The sequence below is a fragment of the Pipistrellus kuhlii genome, unplaced genomic scaffold (genome assembly GCF_014108245.1).
Source record: "Pipistrellus kuhlii isolate mPipKuh1 unplaced genomic scaffold, mPipKuh1.p scaffold_m20_p_4, whole genome shotgun sequence".
NCBI classification, from domain to species: domain Eukaryota; kingdom Metazoa; phylum Chordata; class Mammalia; order Chiroptera; family Vespertilionidae; genus Pipistrellus; species Pipistrellus kuhlii.
This window is the reverse complement of record NW_023425540.1, coordinates 13,215,457-13,234,401: the sequence shown is the minus strand read 5'-3', so window position 1 is coordinate 13,234,401 and position 18,945 is coordinate 13,215,457. Positions and strand designations below refer to the sequence as shown.

The 18,945-nt window shown below is 51.0% G+C and overlaps 1 protein-coding gene across 8 annotated transcripts in view; it reads right to left on the bottom strand.

Moving 5' to 3' along the window:
- TRIO (trio Rho guanine nucleotide exchange factor) overlaps nt 1-18,945 on the bottom strand; it is a 284,086-nt gene that overhangs the window by 50,597 nt on the left and 214,544 nt on the right. For 7 of the 8 annotated variants that reach the window (XM_036410831.2, XM_036410832.2, XM_045571514.1 and 4 more), the window contains one exon: nt 16,048-16,291. In XM_036410831.2, the coding sequence (XP_036266724.1) occupies nt 16,048-16,291 (244 nt within the window). Of the gene's footprint in view, nt 1-13,804; nt 14,402-16,047; nt 16,292-18,945 lie in introns of those variants that run through there. The other variant, XM_036410840.2, reaches the window with a different exon arrangement.

The window sequence follows — 18,945 nt, the reverse complement described above, 5'->3', positions numbered from 1 at the left end:
GCCCTGCCACTGGCGATCTGCAGCTCCTCCCCTGGCCAGCTGCTCCCTGCGCCCGCCTCTCAGCTCTGCTCCTCTGCTCCGCAGTGGGTTTCACATGTGGGAACATCCAGCCGCCCTGGATTACGTTCTACCACAGTGACTCTAATTGGAGCTCACGGAGATTCTGAGGGCGCAGGGAGACCAGATGTTTCTCCTCCCCTCCACCAGCAGAGCTGCGATTTCCTTGCTCAGGGAAATGTCAGGGGACCGCTCTGCGCCAGGCTTTCTGACTTGGGCTCTGTGAGCGTCCGGACGGACGAAGGTCCTGTCTGAGATATACAACCGACCGCCTCCTGGTGCGACTTGATAGCAAGAAGAAGCGGTGACATCACTGGGCTGCCGTGTCGCTCCCCACTTATTAGAAACACACCTCCCTCCGTCCTCCCAGCAGCAGCCACACACGCACGTAGGAAGAAAGACCCTTCCTTGGAACTTGCAGAGGCGTTTGCAGGAAGGCGTCTGAGACAAGCTCGTGTGTGTCCTTTTGGGAAACTGGACGTCTCCTTTAGCCAACACAAATCCCTGCTCCTTATTTGAAAGTTTCCCTGTGTTCTCCCCTTGTCTCCTGCTGCACGGGAGGGAATGCCCATTGTTTGACCATCACGAAGACTGACTTCAGGAGGGTATACGTGCTCCTGTTTCTCATGAATTCAAGGAGCACACGAGTGCTCTCCACACTCGACGGCGATGGCCGTCTGAGGGTCCAGGCTGCCGTGCAGCCCCCAGAGACTTAGACATTTCCACAGGGGGCGTTACTGCTGAGGCCTATGCTTACCTTAATAGAATCAGGTGCTCCCTTCTGGATTTCAATGTATGAATAACTCTTCTCATTTCTGCTTTCTCTAGCCTGATAGTATAAGTGGTTTTATTTGTGTTGTATTATTGCTTTGCTAAGAAACATGTTCTTTTTTAGTTGGTTTTTAAAAATGGTTAAACTTGGGTTCTCCCACCACCCTCCCTTGCAAAGTATATTTTAAAAATTGTCAAACTAAAAAAAAAAAACACAATATGAAAACAGCATAGACTTCTAATTCTCAGTGTAAGACAACAAATAACCATAAAAAAGAAGATACCCTCAGGGCGTCCTGAGAAAGCGGTCTCAGGCACTGTGTCCCTCCCTCAGACTAACAGCTAAGAGTGGGAGCGGGCATTTCCAGGCCCCGGTTAGGCCCCATATGCTTCTTAAAGCACCAGGAGCAAAGCATGAGGCTGCTTCTCCCTATACACGGTCCCGGCAGATCCAGATGATGTCCTTATGCCAGAGCCAACCAAGAGGCAGAATTCTGCACAGAGCACTTTTTATGCAAGAATCCCCCCCTCCCAACCCCCCGCCTAAAACTTTACAACCAAATAAATAATCTTCTCTCTTGCTGGGGGGGGGGGGGGGACGGGGGGGACGAAGGCAGTAAAAATTACGTCCTAAAGGAAATCAAGTTAATTGACATTCTAAGGTTTCATTTACTACAACCTTTATTAAATATTTTACTTTTACTTTGTCCCTTTCCGAAAACACAGACTGCCAAGCCAGGACTACTAATTAAAAAATAAAAAAAAGAGCTGTCATGGAAGTTAATTATTTTATGTGTAATATATGTTCTCTACTAAAGAGGAAGGGAATGATGCTTAAAGAAAATGAATAAAATATTTTGGCTAAGATGTAAGGGAAATCTCCCCAGTGACCGCTCTCTTCCAATTTCAAGCGCACATCTGTCAGAGATGCAGCACAGCGGGAATGAGGAAGGACGCGCTTCTCATCCCTTCTTTCTGTTCATGAAGTGTGAGGTCACGGGGCGCTTACTACGTAATATGGTATTTATAACGCAAGTCAAGACAACTGCATCAAGTTCAGGTCCCACCTGACCCGGAGGGAGTGATCATCTCACCCGCTGGACCGACAACCTGGAGCCAGCAGAGGGCCGGTGCTGGTGAAGTGGTGATGCTGACCCACAGCCCGCTGAGGCAAAGGGAAAGGGGAGAGCGTTCCAACAAGCGGGAAAGCTCCCCTGGGCGGTGTGACCAGGAATCTGTTCGACGAATCCGAACCAAGTTCAAGTGAGAAAGACCCGAGCTGACCGCGCAGTCTGTGGGAAGGAAAGCTTGGTGGGAGCCTTGGTGGGAGGGGGAAGGTGGGAGCTGAGGCTGGTGGCTGCAGCGAGGGGGAAGAAGGTTTAGGGAAATAAGTGCCATAACCAGGCAGGAGATCGGAAGTGACGAGAAGCTCAGGAATGAGCGTGTCTGCAGGTGAGAATATCCTCAGGTAGGAAAGGTGGCAGGAAGCAATGACAAGAGTCTGAGAGGTAGGGGCCAGGGCCTCGGAAACGCATGGAATGGGCAGATCAATGTAGAACAGAGGAAGTGAGCCCTGCAAGGAAAGAAGACGCACAGACTGGCTAACGCGGTGGGTTAAGGCAAGCATGGTAGGCATGAGGCAGAATAGGAGACACACAATGTACAAGCTAAAAAGTGGAGTTTGGGCAGGAACGCAAGAAATTCTGTTTTTTCCGTGTTTTTTAATATGTTTTTGGTATTTTCATTTGATGGTTGGACATAGATTTAATAACGTCACAAAGAAAACAGAAGAGCCACTGCCGAAGACTGTACTCTTAAAGATATTATGTAACGTGTGTCTGTGGGGACCAGAGGCAAGGGGTGCTGGGAAGAAAAAAAAAGAAAAAAAGAAAGGTATTTATATGCAAGGAAATTGAGTGTTGACTCATGGGGCCATGGTATGTTCACATACCCCACAAAATAATAATCAAAATCAATCAGGATGTGGGGAGAGGGGGTGTGTGGAACTCATGTGTCTCATATATATGCATACCGGTACAGTCAGAGAGACAGAGGGGGAGAATATGAATGTAGACATGTGTGTACATCCATGTCCACTGAAAAGACCCATAAGTCATGACACCACATAGCAACGAGCAGAACTAGCACCGAGGTTCTGGTTTTTAATAGTATTCTCCAACAAAAGGAACCAGGGCTGCCTGGAGAAATGACTGGTCCAGAGCTGTATCCAAGAAAAAACAAGGTGGCCAGGAGCACCTTGGAGTGCCAGGAAGTAAGGAAGTGCTCCTAGAAGGGTGGGGGATGACCAAGGTTCACGGAGGCCAACCTGAAGGCGCTCCAGGTGGCCAGGCTGCAGCAATGTGAGCCACAGGACAGGATTGGATGAGGGCCCGGAGTACAATGAACACCCAACTCCACACTGATATATAAATAACTGAGTAAATAAACGAGGCAGAGGGACCACAATAGTGGTCTCTGTTCCCTGTAGAGTGTAAAAGAAAGAAGGAAAACAAAGTCACCAGCAGGCAAACACCAACCACAGGACTAATTGCTGCAGGTGAGAACCACGCTGCAGGCTAACCTGCGCAGATAAAGGCAGGATAACAGAGGACCTGAATTTCCAGGTATCGCCCACAGGTAGCTATTAATTACAAAGAAACAGTGGGAAAATGCTGCAGGCACCACCACCAGCAACAAGACATTTCAGGACCACCTCGTGCCCCTGACAGCATGCTGAGGTCACAATATCCCTTTGGTGGCATACATTCCATTTCATCAGGGGAAGTATCAAGTAAACCCAAATGAGGGGACATCTTACAAAATAAAGGGCCAGAAATACTGCACAAGTGTCACAATCACAAACACACACACACACACACACACACACACAAGGATGATGGACCTAAGACAGATCCAAGAGAACTAAGTATGCTGTGGGTCCTGGATTGGATCCTGAACCAGGAAAAAGACATTAAAGCAAAACCCAAAATCAGGCCCAGCTCTGTTAGAGATTGGTTTCCTGGTTTTTTTTTTTTTTTAAATACTCAGAGTCATGTGACATGCAACATCAGGGGAGCTAGGTACAGGGGGTAGAGGAATTCTCAGTACTATTTTTGCAACTTTTTTGTAAGTTATATCAACTTTTCTTTTGATACAGTCATCTAAGATTATATCAAAACTAAAGCCTTGGTGCATGGATTGGTGTACATTGAAAGGAAATTAATTAGAAGGTGGCTGGCGGGGCGGGACTGGGTGAGACTGGCCAGACAGGCCCTGGAGCCAACCTCCCACAGTCTCTCCCCTGCTGGCTGCACATGGGGTGGCGCCAGGGTTCGAATCTGCGGAGTGAGCCGGCAGTCTGACATCCCCCGAGGGGTCCTGGAGTGCAAGAGGGCACTCTGCAAAGTTATTACCGCTCAACAGCTCCTGCCTTGAGCATCTGCCCCCTGGTCGTCAGTGTGCATCATAACTATCGGCTGGTTGCTTAGCCTTTTATATATATACAATAGATAGGGTGTTTTTAAAAATAAAAATGTTGACTGTTAAGTTATATAATGCAAATAGCTAAAGAAATTAAAATTGTATAAAAAGTTTTCAGAGAAAATAGAAGAAATTTTGTGGGAAAAGAAACATATTAGGCAAATTTATTGCCTGTGATAAAGGAATCTGTGATTACCGTATTTTTCGGACCATAAGACGCACTTTCCCCCCCCCCCAGAAGTGGGGGGAAAAAGTCCCTGCGTCTTATGGTCCAAATATAGCCTACACATATACTTAAAAAAAAAAAGTTTTTTTACTTGCCCGGCTCTGTGTGGTCTCTGTGTGCTTGCCCAGCTCTAAAATGGTTCTAAATGCTGCTGTTTACTTTACAGGGTTGATTACATGTGTTTATGACTGTGATGTTGGGTTTTAATGCACATAAAATATTTTAGGACACTATTTGTTTCAGAATCTTTTTTTCTTCATTTCCCTTCTCTAAAAACTGGTGCGTCTTATGGTCCGGAGCGTCTTATGGTCCGAAAAAATACGGTAATTAAAAAACATACTAAAGAAATATAAAATCATTATTTGTGTGCATGTTTATGAGGGAAAAATATAACAGCCAATCTCATTCTCATGAAAATAAGGGCATTTTTATTCACATTGATTGAAAGAAATTCTTTTGGTCAAAATTTTATGCCTGCTCCTCAACAACTTTTCACATAACCTTCTTTTGTTATAATTATGACTCAAATATTTAAAATTAGAACTTCAATGTTCAAGTGGCTGCTATTTATCTGCCCCCCCCCAAAATATGAGACAAGGTCGTTTTTGCCACAGTTAAAAAAAAAAAAAAAAGAAAGAAATCCAGTAAAACAGTTCCATATACAAATGATGCTTTTTAAAGCAGCAGTAAACATATACTTAAAAGAAAACTATCTGTAAAACAAAGACTCAGATGTGCCAAAGGACCTAAAGTCTTTCTATTGAGATTAAGCACCTCTGAAGCAGAAACAAACATTAATAATCAGGCCATTGATGTGAGGATGAAAAGGTCCCCAGGTCCCCAAAATCTTACAAACACAAGACAGATACGAAACAGTGTCAGCTACATTTTAAGATGAAAAGTCAAATGGCATAACTACTAAGAATATTATTTATAACTTCCTCTAAAAGTCAGTAATGTTTAGTTGAGACTGGAACATTAATAGTGATAAACCTTCAGTGGTCTGTCTTCATGCTGGTCCTGATGCCTAGTTATTTCCAGTGGAGCGTGGTTCTGCAGTTGGGGCTGGAGGCTGGGAGGGGATGGGGGCTGGGGAGGGGAAGGGGGCTCAGGGAGCCACGTGGCTTAGTTAGCACAGGGCTCCAGGCGGTCTCTGGGCAGCCTCTCAGCCCTGCTGTCTCCCTGCGTTTCCTTTCTGCCCTGCGTGCCCACAGCACCGACCTCAGCCCAGCTGCACCAGCGGGACCGCGTTTCTCAGGTTCCACGCACAAAGATACTCCTGTTCGAAGGGCGTTTTGTGCGGTTCCTTACTCCACAGATAAGCCTCCGCGGGGGAGGGAAGGGACTGCAGGGCTCAATCCTGCTTCTTAGGGCTCCATTCACACTGTATTTCCTGCTGCTCCCAGCACAGCGGCCAACCCACAAAAGCACCTTTATGGGGCACTCACCCACCCCACCGCGTGCCAAAAACCCGAAAGGCTCCTTTTCACTGCTTCACTTTCTATCTTTTCACACGGGATGATGCGAGTTTTTCTCTTTCTCTAACAAGACAAACATTCAAATGCACCTTTCTAACACTGCGTTTTAATTCGCTGGGTGACATTCTCTGTTTGCAGCAGCACTGTGGGCTGTTTGCAGAGTGGCAATGTGAGATGATAACCTCTCAAATGTGATCCCTAAAATAATAACAAGAACAATCCTGTTAAAAAAAAAAAATTAGAGCACTGTTGCCATTCCCGGAGAGTCCGGGTTCTGTTAAACCTCAGAGAGAGGGTGCTGTGGGTGCATGCCACTCCGGGAGGGCCAGGAGAGAGAACACCTGACCGGAAGCCTTGTTCCCAGTTTTCAGGAAGCGCTGGCTGAGCAGCAGCTGATTTTAATTTTTAGTTGGGAGTAGGGTGGGGAGGATAGGGGTGGTGGAGCAAAACACTTCTGCTCCAGGATGCGAATGGATTGAAAAAAAAAAAAAATGTTTTTACTTTGGGGATTGGTTTTTCTATTCACTGGCTCACAACAGGCCCACTGTGACTGCATTCTGGCTGCACTCGGGGAGCAGGGGGAGAGGGGTGCGTCCTACAGGAAGGAGGGAGAAGAGCAGGTTTCCATGGGGGTGAAGGTTAACTGAAATTATAATCCATCAGAAAGCTGGAAGTGGATCCCTCTCAGAGCAAGCTCCTGCTGGAGGCCGAGGCCTCTCGGGGAAGGACGCAGCTCTAGGAAAGCAAGGTCTGCGTGCAGCGGGCTGGAGACCGGCCTCTGGAACCGGCTGCTCCACCAGTGATGGGGCCTGAGCGGCTGGGTTTCTCTTGAGGCTGCAGCTTGCTCTCTGAACCCAGCGGTCCCTCAGTGTGCATGGGGAGAAGGGCTAAGTGGTTAGGAACTTGAGTCAGGGGCTTAACTGCTCTTTTAAAACCCCATCTCCATCACCTACTAGGCTTGGTCAAGTTCTTTTCTGTGACCTCCACTTCTCATAACAGTATATACCGCATGGGGGTACCCTGAGGATTAAAATGTAGAGAAAAGCATCCCTGTGCCTGGCTCCCTGCAAGCCCTCCACACACCCTGTCTGTTATTACTGTTAAGTTTCTGAGGCTCAACAGTCACCTAGTTATGGGCTGATTGTGTCCCCCCACAATCTGTACGTTGAAGTCCTAATGCCCAGCATGTTGAATGTAGCTAGCTGTACAGGGTCTTTGAGGAGGTGATCAGTTAAAAGGAAGCTGTCAGAGAGGGTCCTAATCTAATAGGGCTGTGTCCTTAGGACACCAGGGGTGTGCACTCAGACAAAAGGCCATGTGAGGACACAGCCCTCTGTCAGCCAAGAACAGGGGCCTCGGAAGAAACCAACCCTACCAGCACCTTGATCTTGGACTTCCAGCTTCCAGATCTATGAGAAAACAAATTTCTGCCCCTGAAGCCATGCAGCTATGGCAGCCCAAGCTGACGAACACACCCTTTCCCTCCTCCAATAACAGTCTTCCCTAATCCAGGACTGAAACAGTCTATTTTTGAGATAGCAGGAACCTAATCCATCTCTAAGAACAAAACTTGAACAGTCCTCCCTTCCAGTAATTGCAAAGTTCTGCACTTTGGGGAAGTGTGGGGGTGGGGAAGGATGGACTTGAACACCAAGGGCTGCATTGCAATTAACAATGATGTGAGAGCTGCCTTGCAAGGCCGGCACAGCAGTGAGCCTGTTTACTGTCCTCCCTGAGGTTTGAAAGGGCCCTTCCGATAATAAGCACTCCGGGTCCCTGTCCTGTGCTTGGCTAGAAAAGATTTGGGAACATGATGACCCCCTTGAACAGCAGCCTGTGGAATGACCAAGCTGTCCAGAGGACTCCTCCCACTGCTGGCCAGACCACACGAGGTGCCCCGACACTCGGGCGCTGAAGTCTCAGAAGGTTCCAGGGCGGCTGCTCTGACCCACATGGACACGGACAGGGGAGTCAGAACCCTTCACCCACACAAAGCTGGCTATGGGGGTGAGAGTTCAGAAGTTAACCCTCCAAAGCCCTTCACCTCTCTCTTTTGTCCCCTCCAAAATCTTCCCATAGTGTCAGTGAAGAAGGAAGTTAGATTGGGGAGGGTGTTTTTTTTTTAGTATGTTTTAAAACTCAGTGTGAAATGTTACCATAAGAAAAAGAATCTTTCAGAAAGCACTCAGATTCTATGGAGACAGACAGGCCCATTATAAAACCACAGGCAGCACCGCCTCGAGAATGCGTTTCTCAGGAGACGCTGTGGTTGGACTCACAAGCAGCTCTGCGCCGGTGGAAGGCAAACACGGGGGCCCCCTGGGAGCCACCAATATGTACACACTGAGCAAGTGACTGACTCTCTGGAACCATCACGCTCAATGGCAAATTCCCCCTCAGCAGCCCCTGACGGGATCCGCAGTAAAAGTGAAGATGTTGGTGAAAACGACCTGCATTCCCACCTCCATGCACGCTCCTGCACAGTCCTGAAGGGCAGTGTCCCTCCGAATCTCCCCCCACAGCCGCACAGAAACCTGTGGTTTCATTTAGATGAGTGACTGTAAAGGGGGCAGTGTTTTTTCTAAGTGGGTAAAATGAATTTAGAGAATTTGAGGGGTTTGGAACAGCTCAAACACCATCAAAATCTATAAATAAAAGTGTCATTATTTAGTAAGTTTTTCCTGGCATAGTTAATTTATGACTCAGGTGATTCTTCTGCAAAAGTTCGTTTGCCATAAATGCATTTATCCTTCACCCCATCAACCCCACTTCTTGAATTCCCTTTTGGAGATATAGCTGCACGCTGAACATGAAGTTGGTATCCGTGCTTGGCGGTCCACTGTGCGCTACTTACATGCAGCGAATAACCTACTATGTGCACATGAAGGCCCGCCCATAAAAAGGTGCAGCAGGTCCCTGTGCTGGTATGGAGACCTTTCTAAAAGGTGTGGCCCAGTGACCAAAAGGCCAGGGCAAAACATACCACCTTTTATGTATGAAAACGAAGGGAGGAGTGAGTACATTTGTATTGGCCTAACAATGTACTGAACTAGAAGTCAGAGATGGAAAAAATAAATATTTAACTAAACATGACAAATGGGGTTGTGAAACTAAGTGCTCTCAGTTTGTGCCTTTTCGTGGCTTTATTTTTGAACTAGGTAAAACGTCTGTATGAAGTGTTGAAATCTGGGTTTTCTTCACTGAAGTCGTATGCGGAAGTTTTGAGCTTTGTATGTTTTTCTGGGAATAGGACCCATGGCTTTCTTCACATCTGACCAGGGCACGTGATTTAAAGCCCTCAGGGCCCCCTGCTTTGGCATTAGCCAGAATCCGGGCCGGCGTTTCCCTTCTCGTCACACTTTCTGCCCAGCATCAGGGTCGACAGTCAAGTCGATCACAGTACTAGCTCTTCATGGGAAAGAGTCTGCTCTGGGGACACAGAACAATCACATCACGACCCCGTGCTTCTCTGAGAGGAGAAGGGACACAGAGGCAAAAGCTGAAAGGTGCCCTGGGTGTCTGGCTCACACGTCTCAGGCGCTATTTCACCAGGCATTAGAGCCACAGCTACATCACGAAGCATGGGCACACGGACTTGGATGGAACACACGATGGTGTCCGTCCAGGTACGGCACTGATTCATTTTCAGTATACTTAACGGAAAGCAGTACCCCGTGCTTTTAAACACTCTCTTACAAAACTCATCATCTCTTTGTAACTGTTCACAGCTTCCGCAGACACTAAATTAGAGGGAATCCATTTTAAAAGAGAACCCCCAGTTTGTCTAGTAAGTTGCGAAGTCTGATTAAACCCAAATGCCAGGAAGGAAGCAGTTAGAAAAGGAGCATCCGCAGAGGGGTCGGAAGGGGTCACCCTGTCCATCCCAGCACCAGCCCTGCTCGCTTCTTCTGTGCCCGAGGTGTCTCCCCTGAACACAGATCTCCCCAAACACCGTCTGGCCATTTCAAGCCAAGCGTGGGAAGGCAGTTTCCTCACTGTTTACGACTTTGCTATCTATATAATTTTGTGATCATCTACTATGGATACTGTCAATACCTGCTCATGCTTTTTTCCTGTTTTAATAAACACTTAAATGCAAAGTTGGAACAGGAAAATACCTCCGCCGAGAAGCTCTCGGTAGAGTAAGGGCCCACTTGTGCGGCCCCGTAATTACACGCTGCACCGAGATTGTCCCGTAATCACAGGTCTGGGCGGATCACGGAGTCCTGGATTCGCAGTGCTCGGGGGGGACACGTCTTTGTTCTCCGTGTGACTCTGTGTCTCCCTGGTGCTTCCCACAGGGATTTACATTAGCACCTGCTCAAGCACACGAAAACCACTCTTTCCGAGCTCATTTAAAAAAAGTCTACAGGTCTTCCACTACATGTGCCGTTAAAGAATACGGGAGCACACACAGGTTTACCGAGATGTCTACGCCTGGGTGAGCTTTCTGATGCAGAGGAGGCAGTCTGGCATTAAGCAAATGTCCGAGTGCACCAGAACCACAGTACAGTCAGCTCAATCTTTTGACATCACTGAAGCCTTGTGAATGCCCTGCCTTTTTTGAAAACGGCTAGGTCACTTAAAAGTCCCCATCAGCTATAGGAGGTAGGAGACCCGGTGCACCTATGGGGAGGAGTGGTTCATGGTCTGGGGAAGACGGCATTTGCACTGAACACACTAAACTCGGTCATCCCATGCACTTTAGGGGAACACAGGAGGCCCTGGACCAGAGAACCCCGCTTCCGCTCTCACAGGCTTTGGGAGAAGGTAGAGTGTCTCAGTCTCCCAAGATGCTGCTCTTCTGGGGGGTGTGGGAGTGAGGACGTGGGGGTGGGGAAGTGGAGGGGTGGAGTGGGGATGTGGGGGCAGAGAGGTGGAGGAGGGGTGTGGGGGTGCGGGAGCAGGGATGTGGGTGTGGGGATGTGGAGGTGAGGGTGTGGAGGTAGAGATGTGGAGGTGGGAATGTGGGGGCTTGGGGTAGAGATAAGGATATGGAGTTTGGCGGTGTGGGGATGTGGAGGTGGGGATGTGGAGGTGAGGGTGTGGGGGTGTGGGGTAGAGGTATGGATATGGGGGTGTGGGGATGTGGAGGTGGGGATGTGGGGGTGTGGGAGTGGGAATGTGGGTGGGAGGTGGGGATGTGGGGGTATAGATGTGGGGATATGGAGGTGGGGGTACGGGGGTATAGGGGTGTGGGGATACGAGGGTAGAGATGTGGAGGTGGGGATGATGAGCACAGGATGAGGCCTGGCTTTCTCTCCAAGGAGAAGCCGGCCCTCTGGCACTGGCTGCCCTGGGCTACTGCTGTCCCGGGCACTGGGAAGGTGGCGTGGACAGGGCCAAGGAGTCTTAGCAACTGCGTGTACTCTGTGGAGGGAACAGCTTAGATGTCCTCTCTGAGCTGGGGGCCAGCTGACCCGAGGACAGGAACAGGCTGGGAACCCAGAGGAAGGCCCAGGCCTGGAGGGCTCCTGGGAGAGGACTCACCGATGCCCTCTGCATCCTTCCCTCCCACCACCCGAGACCCTCTGGTTCAGTCCTGTCACCTGGCCTCATCTGTGTGACATGGAGACCGAGCCCAGGGCGCTGCGGGGAGACCTGGCCAACTCAGAGCCAGGGAGCGGCAGTGCCGGGTGGCCCCCGGCAGAAAGGCTCCTGGGTTAGACAGAGAGGCTGAGGAGAGGGCGGGGCAGAAACAGTGGCTCACAGGGAGCCACGTCCTTACACCCTCAGAGAGGTTGTGCCAGTGGCTACCCCGAGAACAGACATGGAGCCTATAACCTCCACTTATGGGGTCAGGGCTCTTTCGTTCATTTTATAAAAGGATTGGACCCAGGGTATTTATCTATATAAACTGTGTATCTTTAAAGTACATCAGAAAAGAACGTGGCAAAGTGGATTACAATGAACTGGACGCATCTGCACACCAGCACCCGGTTGAGACAGTATGCCGGCTGGATCCCCCCCCCACCCCACCCCCCCCCCATCGCACCAGTGATGGGCCTCATTAAAGCTCCCTCTGGGCCCCCTTCATTCCCCTCAGTTTCTCTCTCTCAGGGCTGGCTGCATGAGGCGCTCTGCCCCCTCGTCAATCCTGTCGTTTAAGCCTGAGGCAATGGCGGCATTGGAGGAGAGAATGCACATGTATTCCATCTGTAGCATTTATAAGCCATCACTCCTTCAGTGTTCCCGGAGCTCATCTCCCTGGGACTGTCCTCCTCGGGTTACGCTGGTGTCGCCTGAGCGTTGAAAACACTCATTACCTGCACCAAGATCTATCTGTTCCCCTCTCACCACCATGGACCCATTGGACAAACGTATTGTGTTTCCTTTAGAATTTTTCCTTTTTTAGTGAAAATAGACAGAATGCCTGGTAGGGGTAAGAGACTAAGAAAAAACCCTCTGTGCCGAAACCGGTTTGGCTCCGTGGATAGAGCGTCGGCCTGCAGACTGAAAGGTCCCGGGTTCGATTCCGCTCAAGGGCATGTACCTTGGTTGCAGGCACATCCCCAGTAGGGGGTGTGCAAGAGGCAGCTGATCGATGTTTCTAACTCTCTATCCCTCTCTCTTCCTCTCTGTAAAAAATAAATAACATATATTTTAAAAAAGAAAAAAAAAACCCTCTGTTACCTGAGCAAGGAGTGAGAGAGGGGGTGCACACACGTTGTTCATGTGCATGCCTGTACCTGTGCACACATGTGAGATCCAGGCCTTGTAAGACATGCCAGGAAACAGGAATTTTATTTTATAACAACAGCTCACCGAAGGAGCTTCAGCAGGAGCTCGTATAATTGGATTTGTGGTGTAGTTGCAGCAAGAGGGTGCGAGGTGAGATTGGGAAATCTGGTGGACAAGAGGGAAGGGAGGCGTCACACAGGCACACGGTGTGAGCACGATGCGAGGACCATGGGATACGCGGCTAATGATGGGTCCCTGTCTGACAAATCGGCAAATGCAGCCTACAATCTGGTAACAGATTTATTTTGTGTATTGTAAATAAAAAGAATAGCGAATGCAAAGGACTGCCTCTATGCATGTGCCCTGCAGTCACTGACACAGACAACCCCACTGGTACTGAGTATCTCCCTCCGACCACCAGCCACTCTGGGCACAGCTGCCCATCCAGTGCCCCCTCTAGGTGAGCCAGTTGGGTTAGCATCTGAACCCTGAGGCGAAACTTTCACACACTGTCATACATGGTAGTTTTGGTTGTGAAGAAATGGAAAAGCTGAACTACTCAGCCTCGGGGAGCATACAAGAGGCGATGTTTTAAATTGGCTTCACTGGAAATACAAACACTTCTGAGTTCACCTTCTGTGACCAAGACTAAGTAAATAGAGGAAAGTGACAAGTTAGACGAGCCGAGACACTAGCAAAGGAAAAGCCCTCGGATTTAATAAGAGATTAAAGATAATTATGTGGTACCTATTCCCGGAGTCAGTCCGGGCCTCAAACACAGGGGCTGCGGGAGATCAGAGCCTCTCAGCCCGGATGCGGGTCAGACTCGCCGGGACAGACACAAACTCCCCCGTCTCGGCCCCGACCCCAGAGGCTCTGATGTAATGGTAGATGGTATAAACCACAAACACAAATAAGACTGGACGAGCACAAGGATTTGCTGAATCCTTATTCCATCTTAATGGGCTGGGTCTCTGTGTAGTTTGTGACTAGGATGCTGTGAGGGAGAGAGGGAGAGCGGAGGCCGGAGCAAGACAAGAGCGAAACACCCAGCCTGCCTGTCTACCGAGACCGTGCCTTCGGCCATCTTCTGAGACAGGCCTTTTCCACAAATGGGAAGTGTCTCAGTATGCGCAGTGCTCCAGGCTCCTCTGCGAAACTGACTGACTTCGAAAGAAAAGCTGGGCTTTATTTTCAGCTCAGATCCAAGGGTTTGAATGTGTTATGCATTTTGGGAGACACTCTGGCAGGGGGCTAGTGGGCAGTCCAGGCCCGTCTGCACTTGACCTCCTGTCCTTCTCTAGACTCCCGGACAGCTTCGCCGGAAAGGAAAGCAGACACTTTGGCATTTGGCCAGACTCTGAACATTCCGTCTTTTCCTCTGGGTTCCTGAAGAAATAAAGACTGAATTCCTCTTGTTTCTCCCTGAGGCGACAGGAAGGTCCTAGCAGGCCCGAGGGTCTGGAACAGGCCTGCGCCTGTCACTCCAGAGGCAGCTCCGTGTCGCTCCAGGCTGTGACTGACCTCCACGGCCAGACGCTGGAGCAGGCAGGTCATGATGTGTGGAAAGAGGACCCAGATGAAGGACACAGATGACACGCGGAGGAAGCACCGGGAATGCTCCAAAATTAGCAGAGCGGGAACTGCGAAGGGCGGACTGCAGGGCTCTCCTCTTAGGAAGGGAAAACAAACTGTGTGGCCTCCAAATCTAGAAAAATCGGCCATGTGCCAATAGTGCAGGAAAGTGAAGACGGTGGCATGATATGAGTCAAAGCAAACAAACTCTACCCATCCTGCTCTGTTTTAGAAGCTACAGACCGACTTTTCTTAAAAAGGGCTTGAAGTCTCAAATTAGCTTTTCACTAAGATGAAAGGTTAAACCAGCACGGTCCAACAGAACTACAGTGCAAGTGCATATATAGTTTACATGTTTCTAGTAGCTGTAACGTGAGTGAAAAAAGAAACAGGTGGCATAGATTTGAATAACACATTGTTTTAAACCAGCTCTATGAAATACATTATCATTTCAACAAATAACGGATATAAAATAGTTTATACATTCTTTTCTCAGTCTGGCTTTTGGAACCCGGTGTGCACTTTATACCTGCAGATCACCTCAACCCCGAGCAGCTCAACCGCCACACGGTCCAGCACCATGAAAGGACCCCCTGAAGACTGATGATGGGTCCCTGTCTGACCCTTAGAACCAGAAAATGCAGTCAGAGATGCCTCTCTGCACATGCTTCGCAGAACGCAGGTGACGCTAGTGCTTGGGTCACTGACACAGACAACCCCCCTGTCACTGAGTGTCTCCCCTTTCGATCACGTGGCCGCGCAGGAGAAGCTGTTTCTGATCCATCGAGACCCCCCTGGCAAAGCAGGCCTGCCAGTTACCTGCTAGTTACCCAGGAGGCACCGCAGGAGCACCTGAAACTAATACAGAGTAATACCGAATGTGGACTAGAACTGAAAAGTAAAAAAGGGAGTCACTGAATAATGTGAAATGCTGTTCTGTTCAAATGCTCTCGTTATCTCGGTTAAAAGTGCTCCTTTTGCCCTGCCAGCGTGGCTCAGTGGTTGAGCGTTGGTCGACCTATGAACCAGGAGGTCATGGTTTGATTTCCTGGGTTGCTGGCTTGAACCCCAGCGTGGGGCGTGCAGGAGGCAGCCGATCAATGATTTTTCTCATTGATGTTTCTATCTCTCTCTCCCTCACCCTACCTCTGAAATCAATACAAATATATTTTTAAAATATATAAATAAAAGTGCTCATTTCCAAAGCCGCGTCCTTGCCCGTCACTGTCGCGGCCGCAAAGCTCTCATGCCAAGCTCTGCCCGACTCGCCAGCCTCTCCCGGGGCCAGCTCCCCTCTCTCTGTGCAGCCAGCTGGGGGCTGTGCTGAGACACTTTGCAAAGCTATAAAGACGGCATGGTTAACCTCTCAGGGCCTGTGCTTGACTTTCTGGGATCTCACACAAACAGAATAACGAGCCCCGAGCGTGAACACCCGATAAGGAGAGGCTGTTTCACATCGCCTGCCTGAGAACAGTGCCTTCTCTGTGCTCCCCATTTACAGGTGACACTGGCCCCAAAGGAACAGCCGCCTCTCCTTCCCTAAACTGGTCTCTTATGACTCGGGCGTGGGAAAGGCGGCGATGGCTCCTCACTTCTGAGTAAGCAGGTCCATCGTCGTTTCCGCCTCAGCTCCCGATGGATAGCACGGCCAGAGACCCAGTGATAAACAACGGCTGCAGCGCGGCCCAGGGAGTCCTGCCCATTACTCGGCTGCACAGACGCGGGGACAGAACGCGGGTGTCGCGCCGCTGGGCACCGCCACCGGGGCCCGGGCCCTACCTTTGTGGTTGAAGATGCCCTCCATCTCCATGCTGCTGCGGGAGTGCGCGATGCACAGCGAGCCGCAGGGCACCAGGCCCTCCGCCGCGGGCGACCGGTCGGTGGTCCGCACCAGGCACCAGTCGGGCTTGTCGTGGGGCCGCTCCAGCACCTCCACCGTCTGGCCGCGCCGGATGGTCAGCTCGGTGCTGTTGCAGGCGGTGAAGTCGTGGATCACCACCGTCAGCTCGCAGCCGCCGGAGAGCTGGGGAGGGAGAGGGACGGTCAGCGGGCCGGGACACTGACTCCGCGCAGGCTGTGACCCTCCCCCATCCCCGTCCCCCTTCCCCCCCCCCCCCCCCACACACACACCGCTGGTCAGTAACAGCAGGAACCCCCTGAGGGGCAGCTCTCCTGTTTCCTGGTCCCTAATTCTCCCTCGGAACCAACCACGTGACAGTCATTCACGTGCCATGTTCTAATGTTCTAACGTGTGACCATGGTTTTCTGCGTGCTTCCCTGTAACAATCTGACCTGATGTTTCGCGCACATCCAAGACATTATCATTCTCAGTAAGTGCTCTCTACTGATTTTTTAGCTTCGGGCAACTAGTCCACATTGTGTCTGAAGGCCACTGGGGGGATTGCTGTGACATGTGGTGGTGAAATGGGAAGTTTGTCCCAATTTGGTGCCTGGGCGCTCGGCGTCTTGTCTGCCTGAGGGCTCTCCTCCAGCGGCGGGGAGAGGCAGAGAGATTGGAGAGGATGGGCCTCTAGATTAAGGTGACCAGACGTCCCGATTTTTAACAATTTGTCTCTCGGAGTTTTAAAAAAGTCCCGATTTTTCCCCCCAAATTGGGACTTTTTTAAAATGCCGAGGGGTGTGGGACAAATTGTTAAAAATCGGGACTGTCCCGCCAAAAGAGGGACGTCTGGTCACCTTACTCTAGATCCCAAACCAGGGCAGGGCAGCCTTTCTCTCCCAAACCCTCCGGACACTCCTCAAGGGCGTGCGGGACCCCCTGCCGCCGGCCCAAACCCTGCGCAGGCCCTCTGCCCACCCCAGCTTCCTGTGCCCGGGCGCTGGCTCACTTCCCACATGCCACACATTTTCTCTGAAATTCCTCCCTCTTCTCTCCTCTCACTGAGCTCACTCCCATTTCTGTCTGACTCCCGGGCACACACTCCATCAGCACACCACCATCAGCATCTCACCTGGAACATGGCCTTCCCACGACCCTTCTCCTCCTGTGGCCTCTGCCCATGTCTCCCTTAGCCTGTCCGCTCCCTGGGGACAGCTCACACCCAGGCTCACTAACGCCCCTCCCCCCATGATGTGACCAGTTAGTTCCCTCTTTGGGCTGTTCCTTATGGCCTTAAGCCAGGTGGCCAGGAGGTCACGCCTGTCTGTTCACTATTCACCTGTGGGGGGTCCTGAACCCCACTCTATGCCGATTACTCCCGAGCAGGCACCCCGCCTTCTGTTCCCGCCTCCCTCCAAAACACGTGGTCTAGGGCATTATCCCACCATCCAGGCTCCAGTCTGCTTCTCTCGTGTTCCCTTTGGGTCGCGTTCTCGTCACCAGTCACCCGAGCTGCTGAGCTCTCTCATTTTCCCTCTCCAGATGCCATTGCATGGACTCCAGGACGGCTTCCCGCTGCCTCCCTCCTCTGCACGCCCACACCAATCCCTCGCTGGCAGGCCCCCGGCAGTGCCTCCAGGTGGGCTCCCAGGTGGGCCCCATCCGGCCCGGCCACCCCAGCACGGCTGCCAGGGCCCCTTTAACACGCGAGCCTGCCACTCAACACGCCTCCCTATTCACCGGCCTTGGCTCACCTTCCTCAGCGCGGGATCAGGCTCCCGCCAGCCTGGCAGGCCAGCGGCGTCCCCTCATGTGCCTCCCAGCCAGCGACCATGTTCTCCTTGAGAGGGACCATGTGTTCACTGCCCCCCATTATCCTTACTGCTTAGGGCTTCCCACCAATCTCTGAGACGTCACTTTTGTATCTACCACCATCCTTAGCATTTCTTAAATAAGCAAATTATGACTCGATTCTGAAATCAGACATGTCTTGGGTTACATGTGTGTCACTCTTCTGTGAACTGTCCATAATCTGCCTGTGGCTGGGAGCCTGGGCTGTCTCTGCCCCTGCTGAGCTCCCCGGCCATCCACAGCAGGCACAGGGTTTGTGCAAGGAAGCAGTGGATGCGTCTCCTAAAGCCTGCCTGCATAGCGCCCGCCTCCAGCAAGCAGTCACACATGTGCTGGAGCGGTGGGTGGGTAGAGACCAACCAGGAACTTGTATGCATATATGCATAACCCATGGACACAGACCACAGTGTGGTGAAGGCCTGGGGTGGAGGGTAGGGGCGGGCTAGAAGGGATCAATGGGGAGGGGGGTCGAGGGGGAGGAAGAAGGCACTGCATTTGGAAAACCAAAAGGAAGCAGAGTTTTCCTCTGTGGCTTTAGGAGCTACGTCTGCCGTGTCTAACACCAGACCTTCCCAGTCTTCCCAGGACATCAGCACAGAGAAGGTGAAGGACAGGAGAGGAGACGGCTGGGCGGCGGGAGTGGAGCAAGGAATGGGGCCTCCTGAGGGGGACATGCTTGTCCAGGGAGGCCACCGGGCACAGGCCACTGGGAACCGACCCCCGGCGCAGGCGCCCGGCTGGCAGAGTCCGTGGGCCCTGCCAGGCCAAACACTGCGCCCGGGCCCCCCCTCCTTCCCCGCCCCCCATCCATTCCCTTCTGGTCGAACAGCCTGTCTTTCAAGAGAAAGTTTAGATATTTAGAATAAGAAACACATGTCCACTGGATAACCACAGAAACCAACGCAAAACAAACTCCCTAATAAAGCACAGATATGGACACAATGAGCGTCTCTGCGAGGCCACAAAGGGAGCTCTCCACGAACGTT